This window comes from Rattus rattus, chromosome 6, assembly GCF_011064425.1.
Source record: "Rattus rattus isolate New Zealand chromosome 6, Rrattus_CSIRO_v1, whole genome shotgun sequence".
NCBI classification, from domain to species: domain Eukaryota; kingdom Metazoa; phylum Chordata; class Mammalia; order Rodentia; family Muridae; genus Rattus; species Rattus rattus.
This window is the reverse complement of record NC_046159.1, coordinates 97,150,598-97,170,905: the sequence shown is the minus strand read 5'-3', so window position 1 is coordinate 97,170,905 and position 20,308 is coordinate 97,150,598. Positions and strand designations below refer to the sequence as shown.

The following is a 20,308-nucleotide window of genomic DNA, read 5'->3' as shown; positions in this document are numbered from 1 at the left end:
GTTTTGGTTTTCTTGAGCCTAAATCCACAATATTTGAAAACAGTCTCAATTAAAATTTGTTTCTTTTCACATTAAAATCATGGTTGTAATTACTGATAACAATGAACAGTATCCTGTGGAACATCTCTTCTGCATATTCCTCTCAAATATGAATATTAGCTACTGTATGCTCACAAAATAATGCATATTGCACACATTATAACATAATTATTATATAACATTATGTTATAAACATGAAGAAAACAATAGGCCAAACAGTTTGGCTTCAAACACTCCACTTTGAGGTTAAATAAACCTACATTTTCATTTATCTATTTTTTGAGAAATATTTCTGGAAATAGTTTTGGGATAAATTATAAAGTTCATTCAGGTTATTCACATGTCATTCACACACAAGCAAAACTGCTTAAGCACACAAAGATCATATGGAAACATTCACAGATTAAAGCCTCACAAACACTCTCATCTGCCTTTTCTTTTACATTTCTTTTACTAAAATATTTCTGCCATCCTTTTACATATTGAGGAAAAGCAGGGGGCTAGCGCTGGTCTCTCAGGAAAATTTCCCTAGAACACAGTGGTAAAGACCATGGTCCTCATCCCCTGGTGGAACATGGAGCCAGGCCTTGACCCCCTTCAAAGGGTCACTGGGTGTGAACCAATATGAACATGTGGCCTGCTCCATATAGTAGTTACGCCTTGAGGAGAGGGAATGTTCTAATTATTTTAAGGTTGAAAAACCAAAACTACTGCAGAGAAAAAAATACAGGGCATTGTGCATGGGGGTTTGGGCCACAGTAACATGGCATATCTGGTATCTTTGGAGACTCTAGAATTCTGCTTTAACAACCACAAGGTGACACACTATGCTGTATTCTCACAAGCCATGTGGGACTGGACTCATGAACATTCTCAGAAGTGCAGTTTCTGGCAGTTATACCGAGGCAGAGTTCTGTGCTTACATGGTGCCTTCTCTTCTTGGGCCCAAGCTCTGGCTTGCTGGCTAACTGCGTTCTTACAGAGGGAGAACTGCTCTGGCATAGTCACCCCACTCCACCTAGATCTAGCTGTCTGCAAGGTAAGACAGAAAAACATATCCAAACTACACTAAATCCTCCCTTAATAAGGAAATATTCAGTTCCAAGAAGAATCTGTTAGAATTGAGGCTTATTACTGATGATTTACAGAGACAGTGTAGTTCACTGTATTTTACCTGACAGAAAGTACTAGAGATACTAAAAAAAAATTTAAAAGATTTTCCTAAAGTGCATCACATCTGTTTAAAAATAGCAATACTTAGAAATAAAATAACAAATTTCCATTTAAAAGACCAAACCTAAGTTTCATTTTGACAATGTGTTCCAAATCAGCGAACCTCAGCTAAAGGCTGAGGTCTAGGAGCCACCATGTGAAGCAGAGGCCCTAGACATCATGATGAATATAAACATTCTCATTGGATGCTGGGAAATGACCCAACCAAAACTTTCCATAACAAACTTGATGGTACCTCATTTGACATTAAAGGTCACAGAGGTATTACAATCATGAGTCACACTAATGGACGCTGCAAGTCTCAGACAAAATGTGCTGTGTTGCTAATGGTCCTGTGACCAGGGACAGGTGTCCACTCAGGAGGATGACAGAAGCAAATGCACTTTCTCCGTGGGCTTGCTTTTAACCCATGCCTCAGACAATTAGAGGTTTCAGAGATGCAAAACTCACAGATTCAAACTACACGACACAGAGCAAACTGAAGTAACAAAATATACAAGTCAACTAGTATGACATATAAGAATTACTCCAGTGTGACTATAGGGTAAGCATATGAGAAAGTTGGGTTAAGGAAGAATGAGAACATCAGTGAATGGGTTGAGCAGCCAGACGCTGCTGATGTAGGGAATGAAGAGAAGTGCAGAGGGCAGAGGGCATCCAGATGAAGTCCAGAGAGACAAAGACATAAGTATTATAAAACAGAATTTTAGCAATACATATAACATGGTTGAAGAATCTGACACCCAGTTGGAGTGGCAGAGGAAGAGAGAAAAGAACAGATGAAAATACAGTGGCTGAGAGTCTTCAGGAACTGTTGGCAGACAGCAGGGTGGTTATGGGAGAGATCGCCACACTGCCTGCTTGAGAAAGCCCTGAACCCACAGTGAAGATGCAGGACATAAAATGAAAAATAGTAAGAACCATTTTCTGACATTTTTTCTGGGTAATATGCCAATAACATTTCATGATATACCCTAAACCTCCATGGTGCTTTACTTTCATGGTTCAATGGCTTTCCCATCATCACCCCCAGCAAACCTTGACTCACTCCCGAAGAGTGTGGAAACGTAAGCTCAGTAAGAGGCCCACAGAAGGCAGCAGTTTCTCTCATTTAGACTGCTGTACTGCTTTTTACCAGTAGTATTTCTAAGTAATTGCTGAATTGAGTGAACGTGAGTTTGAATGGATAAACTAGAGTGTTCCTGTGAATATTTTCCTTTTTCCACATTGCCCAAATTATTTTTTCTCTCAACATATTTTATTTATTAAACTTAAATCATTGCATTACTTCTATACCCTTATGGTTCCCTACTGGCCATGTTACAAAGCTTGGTGCCCCGATGAGACTGTTGGGACACAGAAGGAAGGTGGAGGTGAAGTCTAGTGGGTTATGGAAGTGGGACCTGGTGGGACCTTCATATCCTTGAGGGTGTGACCTGGAAGGGGACTGCGTCCACAGGAACATGCACCTTTCTTTTCTCCTCTATGTCTTGGACAGAAAGGCAGTGGTTTTTATAACATCATGTTATTGCTGTAACATCCACTGAACGTGCAAATCAACATGGTCATTGAATCTTGGGCTGAAACTGCTAAGGCTATGAGCTGCAGTCACCTTTTTTCTTCAGCAGTTGATGATCTCTGGAGTTGATTACAAGAGCAGATAATTGACTAATGCAATAATGGTTATGTTTTTGAATGTCTCCTTCACTTCCCATGAACTGGAGGGCAATGATCAAATATAGCAGCTTGTCTTAATCCTCAAGGCCATACACTGCAGCAGAAAGGCACCAAGTGCTGCAAGCCTCATGACTAAGAGGACGGTAAGGAATCTGAAATCTGAGTTCTGCTTTCCTCACATGTATTTGCAGGAAACTGCAAAGCTTGGCAAGAAAAGAACCAGAAACCCAAAGCTAAGCAGCCAAACAAAGCAGACCTTGATGGACAAAGGTGAGTATACATAAGACCTGCTGTCTTAGCCGAAGCACAAATTTCAGTGCTGGCGTACTATAGGCAGCATGTAACAGATAAGCCATGTAATAGATGGACTAGGCACAAAATAATAAATACCAAAATGCAATGAGAAGGAAAATGGAATGGTCCCCTATTCTTAAAAATGCTCCTGCAGAGTAATGTAAACTGCGGGCTATGGAATTTGGTTCTATAGTAAGAGTTTTATTCCATGCATTACACTGGCAGAAAAATTCCTGGTGCTTACCACTGAAAATGAGTGACATCATCTTTAGAAAATTACTTGAGGGAGCAAAATTAATAAGCAGGCAACTTATGAATAGTAAAAGCTAAAGATTTCCTTTTAAGTGCTAAGCAAAATCAAACCCAGTTTCCAATTATAATGACAGCACTCGAAATACGTGAGGATCCCATCTGAAATACTTGCTAAGCCTGTGCTTCCCTGTTGAGGCCTTTCTTAAGTGTCATTCACACTCAACTACTCAAAATGCAGAAGTGATAAATTTAATTCTTAGGCAATTTAATTAAAAGTTACAAGATTTTCTTTCTCTTCTGTCTGAAAAAAAAGCAAAACAAAACCAGAAAGCACTAACTAACCCACTAATTCTTGAGTTTTTACTACCTTTGTGCTGTTTAGTCACGGGTGGTGGGTAAAATAAGCAAAGCAAGTAGGGAGCTAGCTTTGTGAGAGACTAGGCAGGGCAGGGACTCTCCTACAGGACACTGGCTCTGGGAGCGGTGCTGACAAGGGGTGCTGTTTACTCACTGGTTGGAGGAGGTAGATGAGAGATTCCTTTTGGATTATTATAATTGGCACAGGAATGATGTCAGTGGCTTGGAAAAGAGTATTCACAGATGCCATGATCTGGTCAAAACGCCCACTGAGACCTCCCAGGGTCACGATCACGTCAACCTAAGCAAGGAAAATCAAGTTAGAAGTCACTTAAGTGAACAATGCAAAACCATGTAATAGCATCAAATACCCAAACGGCGCTTTCAGTACTACAATATTTTATAAGCAAAAAGGAAAGCATTCATCACATCTACTGTTCAGAAGAGAAAACAAGGTCCTTGTTTAAGGTCACTGAGATGGACAGTGGCCGAGCTGGGTATCAGGATCTACTTGAGGGTAAAGTTTCGTCTTTACCATGTGCCTGTTAACCTAGCAATCCAGCAGGTCTCACTGTAGGACTACAGTCTTATGTTCCTTCCATGCAGACCACTTCGCTGACTTCTGACATGTCCATACAGTCATAAACCAGTCATGGAGCAGAAAGGGAAAAAAAGCACTTAATTATGACATTATGCAAAAACCTTCCATTCATTTTCAAACTCAGAGTAATAACCAATTTATATAATAGCAGTTGCTTAAAGGGGAGTAGATTTTGGTTGTAGGTTTTAAAATATATTGAAATTTAGATAACATACAGACAAAAAAGGTAGGAGGATTTCAGAAAATTATCTATGACATAAACACATATAGAACTTGATCAGTTCTGAGAGGATTTATAAATGAGAGCAGCCTAAGAGACTGTCCAGTATTTTATCTACTGTTTCTAAGCTCTAGTACTATGCTTAGTGACTAACACATATAAGATATTCAAGCCCCTGATAACCAAGTAAAGACTTTACATACATGTACACACACACACACACACACACAGACACACACACACACAGAGAGAGAGAGAGAGAGAGAGAGAGAGAGATCACTGAAAGGAAAAAAACAGATGCATCATGTATCTTCATTCTGTGGGTATTTAAAAACAATGGTATTCTATCAAAACATGAAAACGTAAATTACATAGAAGAATGAAGGAATCTGGGGTGTCCTTATCAGAGTTGAGAGAATGGGATAAGATGCATCAATATAGCTTGCATAGTTTAAGACACACAAACCATATATTTACGGGACCTAGTAGTAGATCTAGTCCTCTACAGTTCTAACTGTTAGATCTGGGACTTCGGGAAGTGGAGGAAGTAGGTATCCCGTGGACTGAAGGTATGAGTCCATCTGGTGAGGAAAGCATGCACTCATGGTAAGCAAGCCAACCAACAAGTAGACAGAGTCCATTGTGTTGGGAAACGAGTTGGGAAAACACATTGTACTTCTGCATTACAGTTCTTAGAGTGAGACCTGCTGCAGTGCAGCTGAGTCAGGACTATTTATGACCCCAGGAAAACTAATGTCAGTTTGTTTTAAACTGAAGAGAAATGTACCGTCATATCCCCACCCTGTGCCTAAATTCACGCGAGAAGCTAGGCCTGATGGAAGATTATTCACTATGCAGATTCTTGAATCTTTTTCAGGTTCTCAACTTTCCATTAATGCACTCCAGGCCTTGAGGGATCCCATAACCTTTAAGGCTGGAATTTAATTCCCATCTTCTGCAATGGGATAGCACGATGAATAAGTAATATCTGTAAATCAGTCGCTGAATTTTTCAGAAGCAGCAGCAAGATTCCTCCTCATCACTGCTCATTTTCCCTGCAGGAAGTATTTAGCAAGGCTGATGAGAACCACTGGAGGAGCAGTACAAGCTGCAGGTGGGCACGCAGGGTCAGCTTTGGACTACTTCTCAGGATCTGTTCTTCTAGCTCTGAATAGAACCCGATATTCGGATGGAGCAAGACAGATGCTACCCTCATACATGTTTATACGATTTGCAGGGTCAGATGCATATCTCTGTGACTATGCCAATGGGGCAGAGCGGTCAATCCATAAAAGGCCTATGGGGCCCATGAGAACAAGTTTATTTTGGGCCTCCAAAGCCCCATGCATGTACTTCTAACATCACCCCATCATGTTTATGAGAACCTTTGATATATTTAAGTGCATCTGTCAAGATGCCCATAATCCATGGTCAATTTAACAATTTTTGCAATGGAGTAATCCATGTGTATTTACTGAGGAAAGGACCTGAATAAATATACAAAAATTCAGAGAAAAACTATTTGTAAGAAACAGTGGCAAGAGACTAACAAGCAGGCTGAGTTTACATAATCGAATTCCTACAGTATTGTCCTTCCCTACTTGACAACGGCTTCTAACTTATTGTAGATTTTTAAGAAACTGAATTTGTGTATGTGTGTGTGTGTGTGTGTGTATACATGTGTGTGTGTATACATGTGTGTGTGCGTGTGTGTGTATACATCCATGTGTGTATACATGTGTGTGTATACATGTGAGTGTGTGTGTATACATGTGTGTGTGTGGGGGACAGGTATGTATGCATACATGTAAATAAGCACATAGAAGTCAGAGATAGATGTTGGCTGTCTTTCTGAATCATTCTCCACATTTTTTAATCTTCAAAAGGTTTATTTTTATGTATGAATGTTTTTTCTGCATTCCTATATGTGCACCCACGCCATGTCTGGCTCCCACAGAGGTCGGAAGGTCTTGGATACCCTGCAAGTGGAGTTAGGATGGCTGTGAGCCACTATGTGGGAACTAGAAATCAAATCTGGATGTTCTAATAAAGCAAGTACTCGAACTGAAAAATTTTGACAGCCTTTCCACATTATTTTTGAGTCATGGTCTTTCATTTCACTGAACTCATAGATTCTGGCTAGGCTGGCTTGCCAAGGAGCTACAGGGATCTATCTCTTTTTGCAAGCCCCCAACCCTGCTTAGGCCTCGGGTTTCCACACTGCCTAGTTTTACATGGCTGCTGTTATTCTAAAATCAGTTACTCCTGCTTCCAGAGGCAGCATTTTACCCAATGAGCACTACAGCACAATATTTAGTGGTATTTGAAAAACATTAACATGTCATTTTTATTACCTCACTTATACTATTCACATGTTTATGTTTCATTAATAAGCAAATGGCAAACAAGGATGACAGATATTTATTGGTCATCAACACTTGGTAGAAACTTTCCCAAGCACCCAAGAATGTCAAGCGTCTTCCATTACTGGGGTAACACTGAAATGGAAGACAAAAACACCCCACAGAGGTTTTTGAAGTGCATTAGCTACAATGTGGCGAATGGTAAAGGACTCAGAAATGCATCTATACCCACTGGACTGGGAGTTGCTTTATACAGATGAGCCGGGCAGTCAACATTCAGAATGAGAATGGCAGCACAGACCCCAAGGACAGGGACGAGGCTGCCATAGTTAAATGGTGGGAGTTGCTTGTGACGGCAGCCTGAAGTAAGGCTCCAGAGAATATATTAACCCAGGCCTTCTCAAAGTTTCCAGCATCCATTTGCCAGATCTTAATGAGAAATTGGTAAACAGCAGTAAAAAAAAAAAAAAAAAAAATCCCTACAGTCTGAGTATCAGATGTGGGCATTTCTCTCCTTAAGTCCAAGTTCAAGTATCCAGCTGCTTACTTCTCAGCCATCTCCATTTCCATCCCACAAGCAGCTACTCCAGACAAATCCCACAGAATAACGATGGAAGTCTACCTCACAGTTCCTTATTTATCTTCCCTATAGACCAGGACCAAACCACAACACTTAAGAAGGATGTGAGCAGCCTCTCTGCGTCCCATGAATGATAATAGCCACTAACAGCTACAGCTTCTGTCTGTATTGTGTAAACCTACCTTCATAGAGTAGCAAAAAGTATCAAGCTAACATGTCAATCATTTCATGACATTGTCCTCAAAACTACCCCTCAGATTGAGCGGGATTTTAACAAGTACTTACGAATGCCTGCAAGATTTGCTCTCTGGCCATTTCTGTGATCTTACCCCCACTCTTTCCCACTTCTGCCCTTCTCTACCCCAGAAATATTTCCCTGTCTCTTAGGGCTTACACAGCGCACCTCCCTATTTCAAATGCTCTTCACTTGCCACTTTCCTTTTCTAGAGCACATTATCCCAAGATACTTAGTTGATCGCTTTACCTCCTTTACTTCATATCTCTATAACCCTCACACCGCTCACAGTACAATGCAATGCAAAACAGTTAATGACATAGTATGTCCTGTGGTCACTGCCAGAAATAGACTAGCCTCAACATGAAGGCAGAGTCTTTCTGTCTCTAGTCCTTAGAATAAAGGGTGGTGCACAAGCAGCCAGTACGTGTTCCCTGAACAAATGGATGAGTGAAACAAGAACAGAACAGCAGTAGAAGAGATCATCAGACGTAAGTGCTGGAGGGAAGGAAGAATAGGATCAGGGCACAAGTGGAGATGGATAAAGTAGGGATTATGGGGAATTTTCAATGGTGGTATAGACACAAGATACATACATGTGGACAAAACTGAGTCAGTGTGGTAAGAAGACAAAGGAGGGTCCAAAGAAACCAGATGTAGGAATAATAAAAGGAGCATTTGAAATGCATGGAATTTACCATGCTTACACAGTATTGTTGACAATTATTGACAAATGGGTTGGTAATTGTGAAATTAACATCACTAATGCATAATGCTGGACAGTAAGAGAGAGTATCCATTGATAATTCTCTATTGCTTAAACTTTCAGTTTCTTATTATTAGTTTGTATGTTTGTGTCCTATAATTATGTTTGTAATCACATCTATACCCATGCCAGCAAGCTCTGTGCTCTCCTGGTAACACAGTGAATGTGGAAAAAGAAACAATGCTGACTGATTTATACGTATCTCTTATCCTGAGGTCAAGATTACTTACAAGGGTCTTATTAGTTAGCAAGACGTGGTGGTAACAAAAGATACCTTTGGCTTTTTAAAGGTCATTACATTTAACAAAAACCTATCTCAAAATCCTGTGTTTCTATGTCAGTTGCCAAATACAGTATTAAGGAGCCAGCTAATTACAGTTTAGCTTTTAGCTAAGGGACTGAACTAAATTTACTAGCATGTTTTTCGAGAATCTTTTCACTTCTTTCCCCTTTTCTAACATCATAGGTTAAATAGTAGTGGAAACTCTTTTGTTTTGAAAAATGAGTGAAAAACTGGGCTCTGCTTTAAATTCTTAACAGAGCCATGGCGCGGCTCGCTGAGAAGTACATAACACCAAGGGAGACGCGATTTTACTTTTCTATTAAGGGAATAAAAACCTTTCCGTATCCAAATGACAAGTTTTTCTCTCTTTGACCTCAAAAAGTCTTAGATACAGCATGCACCATCTCCTGGAAGAACAGTGACTGTCAGCGTATTTTAATTACATTTACTTTCTAGAAATTGAATTCTGGGGATGCATAAATGGGCAGTTTCCTTGTGGCTCTCCCTGATAGGGTGATCATATAATTTAATGTACATAGTGAGACCTTATGGAAGTAAAAGCCGATATTATAAATAGTTATTGCAAGAATACAGAAATAGGGGCTTTGGTGCATAAACTAAGACCTGCTTTTCCTGTCTCTAGAAAGGAAGAACCCAAGGGTAGCAAAGTCAATCTAACAAAACCAAACACATGGGTTTAAGTCAGCTTCCATGGCATACTCACCAGTCTAACTTTCAAAGATCTACACTGCACAAGTATAATGATGAAAATTATACTTAAATTATATCGCATGTTATAACTTGAAGACAGAAGTGGAAATACCATCTACGGACAAAAGAGTTGGGCCAAGAGAAAGCAAATAAATTAATTAGAGCCAGGATATTCTAATGGCAATTAAAAAAAAAACAAGAGAAAATGTTCTAAAGGAAAACAACATACGTAAAATACATGTTTTAGTAAAGGTTGAAATAATTCTAGTGGCTGTCATGAAACAAAATAAGAAGGCAGAGAAAGCGAAGGTTACAGCTGTTCTGGCCACAGCACAGGCTTCCCTGACAAGTGGAGGATTGACAGCCCAGGCATCAGTCCTACAGGGATCCCACTGTATCTCACCCATCGCAGGGCAAGGCACAGTGAAAGCTAGCCTTTGTGGGTATGGAGTAAACAATACTTCTAATGGTAAGTTAACACATCCAGAATTCACAGTTCTTAATCTTATTCTGCCCTCCAATGCATAGATTTGATGACTACATGAACATTTTTGCATGGTTAACCATACTGGCCCTTGCCTGGACAATCATCTGACCTGTATAAAAGCTAAACAATCATCTATGTAGTAAGGATAGTTTCTTCTACCATCTCAAGTCTGATCTTGCCAAGGTTCGGCTTAAAATTAAGTTCCAGTCTTTCAGAGTCTGTAAGACTTTCCTCCACTGATGGATCTTAAGGTAAGTTCACAACTCTCAGAAACCTCGTAAGTTTGTAATTCTCTAAATGATTGCCTTTCCCCTGCTTCCTAGGAAAGGGCGTGATTAGTAATTACCAAGGATGACTACTTCCTTACCTTACAGGAAAAAAAGTAAGTTTGTTTGGACAGGTACTTTGTGATGCATGTTGTCGATTAAGAACTGTCAGGAAAAAATAAAATAAACAGAACCAACAAACAAACACCCAGTGGGAAATAACACACACACACACACACACACACACACACACACACACACACACACACAGACACACACACACACACACTAGAGAGAGAGAGAGAAAGAGAGAGAGAGAGAGAGAGAGAGAGAGAGAGAGAGAGAGAGAGGAGGAAAGGGGGAGAGGGAGGGAGAAGGAGAGGAGGAGAGAGAATTCACAACAAGAGGAATCTTGAATGGCCAAGAAGCACTTAAAGAAATGTTCAAAGTCCACTGTGATCAGGGAAATGCAAATCAAAACATCTTTGAGATTCCACCTCACACTAATCAGAATGGCTAAGATAAAAAACTTAGGTAACAGCAGATGCTGGCAAGGATGTGGAGAAAGAGGAACACTCCTCCATTGTTGGTGGGATTGCAAACTGGTACAACCACTCTGGAAATTAATCTGGAGGTTCCTCAGAAAATTGGAAATAGATCTACCTGAAGACCCAGCTATACCACTCTTGGGCATATATCCAAAAGATGTCCCACCATGCCACAGGGGCAGGTGTTCCACTATGTTCATAGCCACCTTATTTGTGTAAGTCAGAAGCTGGAAACAACCCAGGTGTCCCACAGCAGAAGAATGGATACAGAAAATGTGGTCCGTTTATACAATGGAATACTACTTAGCTATTAAGAAGGAGGACATCCTGAATTTTACAGGCAAATGGATGGAACTAGAAAATATGATTCTGAGTGAGGTAACTCAAACCCCAAAGGACATGCATGGTATGTTCTCACTAATTAATTATTTTGTGATTTTTTTTTCAGTAGAGTACCATTACCTGGAGATGCAAATTCTTGGCCTAGAGAGAATGCAATACCTAGAGAGATCCCAGATTCTCTGAAAAGCAGACCTGACAAACTGGTCCTGATGACTATGGTGACCTTTCTCCTCCTAGAACTCTACACATACTGTGTAGAGAGGGATGAGTTTCCCTATTTACCTCAACTCCTCCCACTCTGTGTCCATACAGACTGATATTTGTTCCTTGTGCTTGTATTGCATTTCAACACCCATGCAGTACATGGCAGTGTGTAGTAGAATGGCCACGTTCACTCCCACAGTACTCAAATGCTTTCTACAATTCACCCTGGAAGGGTCCATATCTTGCAGGCAAACATCGAAACCAGCCGTAGTAATAATGCTGTGCTTCCCCAGCAAGAGCCCTCGCATCCTCACGTTTCCTGATGGAGTGGACCAGTTTCTCAAGCAATAGCAACGAGGTCTCAAGAGATATAATAGTTTTTCTTAAAACAAAACAAATATGGCATTGCAGAAGATGTAGAAATGCATTGTTTTGCCTTCTTAATGTAAATATTCTAATGGATTCCAGGAGCAAATTTGCATGGATTTACATTTCCACTCTCTGGAAGTGCATGGCAAGGAGAGCTGAAGAGAATACAATAATCTCTCATGAGTCCTTAAAAAACTTTTTTACATAATTTTATACAACTTAACTGCTGAAAATGAATAGCTTTGTGGAGAAAAGTCAGTAATATATTTATATGTGTAAAATGACCGTAAATAAGAGTGTGTATGAATAAATGACATGAATATCATAAAGCCTATTGGAGATAATTACAGTGTCCATGCCTCTCACCATCAATCAGGATATGAACATATTTCTAGGGAAAAAGAATTCCAAAGTATTCTTGTGAAATATGCACCTTGGAGAAACGGGAAGTTATATCATTCATGGTCTGCAATGTTCACATCATAGCAATCTTCCCATGGTAGTTATTCCGATGAAATTGAAAACATATAATTTATGACATATTCCTAAGTTTTCAGTGATTGGAAGTACACTTAGAAAGGTTATTACAATTGGTATTATATAGATGTTGCCCATTGAGGCCAAATTACTCCCTGGTAGACAAATGAAACACTGATAAGTTTGTTTTTGAAATCCTAGTAAACATACCAAAAATGGCTAAAAAATTCTCTAACATGCATGCTACTCTACCCAAGATAAATATGTGCAGTCTTTTCCCTTTCTGTGGAGGCTTGGTTGTGGGTCCCACAGACTAATGTGTGCTGTCTTTCTTCACTGTCATCGCTGTGCAGGTAAAGAAAAGGTGCTGTGCCCAGCAGAGCTGTGTAATGCGAGGTGCCATGTTGTGTGTGCCGATGACTGCTGTTGGCCCAAAGCTGATCTCTCTTCTATTTTACTTTCAATCTCTCTTTCTGGAGAATATATTTCCTCCATTATTCAGACCTAATCATTCCATAATAAGGGGAACAGATGCAGTCCTCAAGAATGAGGAATAGGTAGTCATGAGGCTGTGGAGGAAGAGGAACAAACATTCTGATTGGCCATTAAGGCCAAGGATTTAGACAACAGAACCACAAAGGCCATGAAAGCCTACATGGTGCTTTGTAGAAATAGTTCATTGCCAGACTTGACCTTGAGTTTGGAACCATGAGGAAGCAAATGTACTCTGTGGTTCAATGACTGTTTCACTAATTAGCCAGGGTGAACTTGGGGACATAAAGGGTAGAGAGCTAAAGTGGCCTAAGGAAGAACAGGCATGGATAGTAAAAGAAGGAATCTATAAAATATAAGCAAATGAAAGATGGCTTTATTTTCTAGGAGAAGGGCTTGTGTGTGATTTAGAGATAAATACTTTCAGAAGGAGAGGATATGAGCCTATGGAATTGCCAGGATGAGGAAACAAGGATTAGAGAACTAAAGGATGATGTACAAGCATATAAAAAGCTAGTTCCTCGCTCTCCTGGCTACCTGAAGGACTGGAGATGACAACGCCGAGAGAGATATCAGAGAGAGCTGGCTGCTTGACTTGCATACATTTAAAAACTTTGTAAGAAATCATTTTAACCTAAGCAGTCTATCACCTGTCTGATTTTCCATGAAAACAGGAACTAAAGACTGCTGTCTGCTGTACCAAGAAACCTCAACAGCTGTGCCCAAATACCTGTGAAGACCAGGTACCTGTGAAGACCAGATACCTGTGAAGACCAGGTACCTGTGAAGACCAGATACCTGTGAAGACCAGGTACCTGTGAAGACCAGGTACCTGTGAAGACCAGGTACCTGTGAAGACCAGGTACCTGTGAAGACCAGGCTGTGTAAACATTATAAGGAAGTGGGCTTTTGCTTTGTGTTCAGTTTCTGTTTTAAGGAAGCAAGGTATGAGACTAATGATCCGGAATTCATAAAATTTATGTAAATTTGAGTATTTCTAAAAATATTAATAATAATCAAAGCCTTGATGGTGTCTCTTTAGTAAATAAAAGACTTGATTCAGGCTCACTGGGAAAGGCAAAAGAATGGGAAGGGAGAAAGAAGAAAGGAGAAGAAGGAAGAATGATGAGAATCCTCGGGCAAAGAGAGCACTTGAACTGACAACTCGCATCCGCTACGGTCTGAGTCATTATTGAATCAGTGCTGCTCCCATTCCTGCCTTTGTCAGGATCCTCCTCACGCTGAGGCAGCTAGTTTTTAAAACCGTTTGGAAGTTTGGTGACTCTGGCCCCATAGATCCATGTTTTTTCACATGTGGTCATTGGAATAGCAATGAGACCACCCTGCATCATGTTCACTTCTCACCCCAGTGTTTCTTGCTCTGCCTTGGCCATAAAATAAAACTCGGCTTCATATGCCTTTCTAACATAATACCTCAAATGCCTGGTCTCCACTTCTGGATGAGTAAGAATTGGCTATTTGCAGTGTTTTTCATGCATTATTTCCTCAGTGCTTACTAGTACAAAATTCTCCTCACTGTTTTTGTGTAGTTTGTAACGGGTAGCTATCAGATTTGCTGTAGCATAATCATTTGATATTGCAAGATGGTGGAATATAAATAGCTTACATTTCCACCATTAAGAAGAATAGAATGTTTGGTAGCAAATTTGTACTTGGTATTAGCACTTTGATTTCTAACTATGAGTTGGACCATTTTATAATGTCAAATGAAAATGTCACCGCAGTGACACTAATTACTTGATACTCACTCCTTGTAGTGCAGTGAGTTTGCATGCATATTAATCCATGTGAATATAATAGTTATCATGTCATCATGCTTAGATTTACATTGAAGATATTCACAATACTTTTTACCATTTTGCTGAACAGTCCCCATAGAGTATCATAGTAAATTTATAATCTGGACTACAATATTTATTTGATAATAATTTTCTACTGAAATGTTTTATTTCTGTATGTGAAACTCAGCATCCTTCAGGTTAATTTTATAGGCACCTGAAGTAGATCAAAAGGTAATGAATATAAGTTCAGACAGTACTGTTTCCTAGAGTGTCTTGAGTCAACAGTTTACAGTAGGAGAGATATACATTCAGGTATTTAGACGGGAAGCTACTCAGAAGAGGAGCAGGTGTGCTCCTTGTCCTATTCCACACATGTAGACTTGCTGCTATGGACAGTGCCCTGACCATGAACGCTACATAGAACTGCGCTCAAGAAGGAAGAGCAGCAGGGACACTCGAAAACATTTTCTCCGTCCATCTCCAGAGCTAAGGGTAGAAACTGAGCATGCGGAAGTCCATCTTCTGTTACTTAGATGAAACTTTCGGGGACAATAATGCTCATCGGATAACAGAGAGAGAAGATACTTAGGCAGAGTGAAGTCATGGATCTCCCCCTTCACTAAAGAATCATCACTGAGGATACAATGCTCTGCATAGGTACCCGTATGACATGTTAGAACATCACTATATGACATGTTAGAACATCATTTCAGGATTTTGAGGCATGATTTTGTACTTATATGAACATCACTTTTTTAAAAAAATATACATTATCAGTGTGGATCAGGCATGACTTAGTACCTATACAAAAATCATTTAAAAATACATTATCAGTGTGGATGATTTAGTTAGTAATACTGGTGCTATTGCATTTAATATCTTGCCAAAAGAAAAATAAGGGGTGTGTGTGTGAATTTCTATTCACTAAGCTAGTGCGTGCTACTGCATGACAACTCATCTTGGGGAAGGCCTCAAGGCACTGCCTCTTTTTCCAGTGCTTCATAATGGTATAAAATTCCTTTTCATATAAGGCTGTAAGTCTTCTGAAGAGGATCCTCACAACTACCAAAGATGTCACTCGATACATTAATAGGAAATTCCATCTGGCAAGTGAGTCATGAAGTTGAGATCCCTGGTAATCAGATAAACATAACCTTTGTCCTGGGGCCTATAAACACGCACTTCTCTTCTCGCAAGAATGAATTAGACTGCCAGAGCCTCTAAGGTAGGACACTTTTTATGTCTCTACCCATCTCCCAAACCACTTCAAAGTACTAGGTTTACTTATTTTCTCTTGTTGCACAGTACTATAAAACAGATTTCTGTTCTCTGTGAAGGAGAAACAGATGTGAGCCCCTCTTTGGAAAGCCTCTGAAAACGCTGAAGGAAACGATATGCTAGCAGCTGATGGCCAGAAACCTCCTTCTCCTCCTTGCATCCTTGTCTCTCACTCTGCATGTACAGCATTTGTCCCAATTGCTATGGCTCTTGACAAAGAAAACAACGCTGGTCTGTACTAAAGGGTGAGAACTGTTATATGTGGACATATTTATATACTGCTAATAATGTGAAAATAGATATAATATTTATTTCACATTCCTTTCTAGAAGTTCATTAAAAATTCCCTATTTAAGCTCATAACATTCCTTTGAGGTAGATAGGCCCAGACCCCCAACACCCCCTTCCCCCAAAGATGGCCAAACTTTTAGCATGTCTTATAAACACTGGCTTAGTCACATAGTTGCTGTTGATAAGTACAGGGTCTTCTATCACTTCTTTAATACATACTGGTTATCATCAAGTTCACAGTGGAAGTAATTATGAAGTAATCAATATATTTTTGGTTCCTCTTGACATGTGCAAGTGATTAAAAGACAGAAAAGAGATGGGAGTTCCAGAAGTAATAACTTATACATTATAGAACAAACTTAATGTAAGACTTTAATATTTTTACAGTACATATAACACACATTGTATCAAAATCCTTTAGAATAAAACAATCATGTTATATCATATATAGAGATATACATAACCATATATAATACATCACCAAATCAAAATAAAATATATGAGTTAATATAATATTGGATATATTCATGGCAATTATCAGATATTTCTAAAACAGAACCCTTTTCAGTTACAATGGGACAGGATCTATGAAATCAGAATGGGCTTTGAAAAATGTTTTTTAAGTGTTTAACAATCTCTCCTTTATTTTTTAACATTCCTTTTTAATATCATTTTTTATTGAATCTTTTTTTTAACAGTCCAGATTTTATTGCCCCTCCCAGTCCACCCTCTGACTGTTCCTCATTCCATACCTCCTTCCCCCATCTCCATGAGGACGTCCCTGTGCCCACCCCCACTCCATCAGACCTCCCCACTCCCTGGGGCCTCTTGGGGGTTAGGTGTATCTTCTCTTACTGAGTCCAAACCTTGCAGTCTTCTGCTGTATATGTGTAGGGGGCACCATAAGCTGGTAATAATGTTTAATAACATTTGATAACGAAGCTTACTAAATAGGATTCTTCCAAATTTGAACAGGTCCATTTATTTCATAAATATTTATGGAGCTCCTACATGTTCCAGGTACAGTTTGGTTATGATGGACATGACAGGGGACTGATACACATGGGTACTTGTTCATATGAAGCACACATTCTACCATTTAAAGGTATATTTAAAAATTCCTGAAGTAAAGTATCCTACATGCCATTGTGCTAAGGAGATAACAGAGCAAGGAAGAGTGTAAAGAAAATCGATCCAGTAGACTAGGAAGACCTTGTTCCTATGAGCTACATTTTCCATTCTCATTACAGAGTATTTGTCATTCCAGTGTTTCCTCGCATGGCCAGGGAAAGGATGACATAGACAGATTGAATATCTACTGGACTGGGTCTACAGCATCTATTATGCACCTGAGTTACTCCACACTGTCTCCTGTATTAGGCTGGAGACTATAAGAGGCCATAAGTACCATATGACTCTGTTATAAGGCAAATTAACTCATAACTTACAAGGAATAGAATTGAGACTTATACAGCTGTTTACTATCGCATGGCCAAACAGAGTTCTAAGAGTTGCCCAAGAACTTGAGCAACTAGATTCTAGTTACAATGCTGTAAGTACTAGTAGCTTAGAAAATTTTGTTATAATTGCTACTTTTATAATAACTATACATGGGATTCTATTCATATGTTTGAGAAGAATGAAAGCTACTAGCATGCATCACAGAGTGAATATGCAAGGGAAGGTCATAGAATCTTCTGGCATGTGTACATATCCCACTAGAAATGCATTTAGACATCGGCTAGTTTTAACAAATGCACAACAATGGGAGACAATGATTTAAAGCAGATCTACAATTAATATGTAATATTAATTTGTAACTTTTCAGTAAAAGGAGGGACTAAAAAAGACTGAATAAAAAAATAACAAAATAACCCACCTAATGTAATCCCAGTAAGATTGCAAAGAAAAAGCTGCATGCAAGACAGGGAACCCAGGAAATTTTAAGTTCGTGTGATCAACCATTGTGTAGTAGATAAGGTAGCTTAAAGGTGCATACAAGTGGATGAGGGCAGTGCCATGGAATGAGGTAAAGTGTGATACTGAGAGCAAGATGATGAATTTTGTTTGACACTGAAGTTCCTCTGTCCCATTCTTAGCTAAAAGAAATATGGCTTTGTGTTTTTTGGAGTACAGCTATAGGTTAGGGTGTTCTTGGCACAGAAGTGGTAACGGAAGTCAAGCACCACAGGAGAAGGAGCAGGAGGCAGGAGTGAAGCAATGTCAACACGGAGAGACCTGGGGAAAAGAGGGATGGATGATGAAGAGTTGTGAAAAGGTTACCAGGCCACCTAAAGAATGCAGAAATTCAGAGCAAACTTTTTGAGTCCATCCTCTTACTACACTTCATAAGGCTGTTCTACATGTGCTGGAGTTCCATGTTTAGCCCTTGGGTATATGGAAAGATAGTGAAGTCCTGGGCTGCCCTTCCAGTTTAAATGCCTCCAACGGTCAAACTAAGATTTCCTAGCAAAGTTTTCATCTAAAATAGTAATCTTAACATGAAACAGAGAATCAGATGAGAAACATTCTAAGGGCATCCTTTAAGGTGAGTGAATCCATTTACTGTTGATTTTCTTACATGTAAGAAGCACCCTTCTCAACACTGTGAATCATATCACATATGTTCTGTGCTAGATTCTGTGGAAATAATACACTTAAGTCAGGGTGTATTACTTCTAGTAAACTGTTACTCTGAACCATTTTTAGATTACAAAGTTACAAGGGTAATATAGACCCTTGAATTCTGTTATCATCTTATAATCATGGAATTTCGGATACAATTAGTATTCACGTCATTCACTTCTAACTATCCACATTCCACCATCTGCCTATCAATTCTGTTTTTCCAATTCAGGATACACACTAGGACACTACATTCTTTGTCATATATTCTTAGTCTTTTCTGATTTGTGATAATTTCTCAGCAGCCAAACAGACAGACTGACTGACAGGCAATATTAATTTTTGTTCCAGATCTGCTTAAAGATATTTATTGGCTCATTAACTCCACCAGACCCAGTTCCCAGTATAGTGGGAATGATGTAAATGTCTATATACTGAGTTCCCAGTATAAAAGAACCTATCAACACCTTTTCACATTTTCCTCAGGAGGACAAGCAATGGGGTTAATTACGCTCGGGGCCTTAGGTCTGGTAGGCTTTTGCAAAAGCCACATGGAGACAGGTGGACAACTGTGAAGCTCTCAGGGACCCATGGGTCCTCCTACATTCCAGTGAGTAAGTCTTAAATTTCGTTTTCAAATGAGATACTTTTTTAAACAAGACATTTATGATATATGATTACAATACACAAAATAAGGCCATTATAAAAATTTACCTATATAAGTCCTATATAGGTAATTAATGTCTGTAAATAGTCTAAAATACACAGTACTTGCTGATGTGTAATGGCAGTGTACCCATATACATGAAGGTGCTTGGACTCACAACTTTTAGTGTTTCCTACTGAATAGCATGGTTTAGATATTAAGTGTTTAATCACTTGAGGACTAGAAAGTAAGTGTTGCTTGAAGAGCATTCATATCAGATGTCAACCTGATAATGAATTATTCAAAACTCCATTACAGATGAGGAATATTGCGCCATGAAAGCAAAGCTTTAGAGTCACATGCGTAAGAGAACCCTTCTGTACGAGATGGGACTTGAGGGCACATAGGTTTGAAATAAAAATAATTCATGGGACTTTTCTTCAATTAATCTCATATTCTAGATAGTAAATTCCTTCAGGCTAAGAAAAGAATTGAATCCAAATACTGCAAAGTTCAATGTTGCATGGTACAGCCCTAAGTTCAAGTGCACTGGGTAGCCCATTTATCTACTATAATTAAAATTTTATTTTGCAGCAGGATCATGTACCTTCTGTTATAAATTGGTGAGAAATTTATCTTTATAAATTATAAGAAGGAAATCAAGTAAAAAATATATATTATTAGGAAAAGAGAAGCATAAAGAATTTCTTATATTTTATATAGATATTTTAGGAAGAAAAATTTAAAAGCTATCATGATGTGCTGGGATAAAAGGACGGACGGGGGAGATATTGTATTATTTTCTTCTCTAATGTTTTCCTCTTGCTAATTCACCAAATAAAAAAATGTATTCAAGGTTTAAAAAAAAAT

General features: G+C 39.1%; 1 protein-coding gene across 2 annotated transcripts in view; it reads right to left on the bottom strand.

Moving 5' to 3' along the window:
• Tpk1 (thiamin pyrophosphokinase 1) overlaps window positions 1–20,308 on the bottom strand; it is a 297,093-nt gene that overhangs the window by 95,347 nt on the left and 181,438 nt on the right. For both annotated transcript variants that reach the window (XM_032906648.1, XM_032906647.1), the window contains one exon: window positions 4,007–4,153. In XM_032906648.1, coding sequence (XP_032762539.1) covers window positions 4,007–4,153 — 147 coding nt within the window. The remainder of the gene's footprint in view (window positions 1–4,006; window positions 4,154–20,308) is intronic.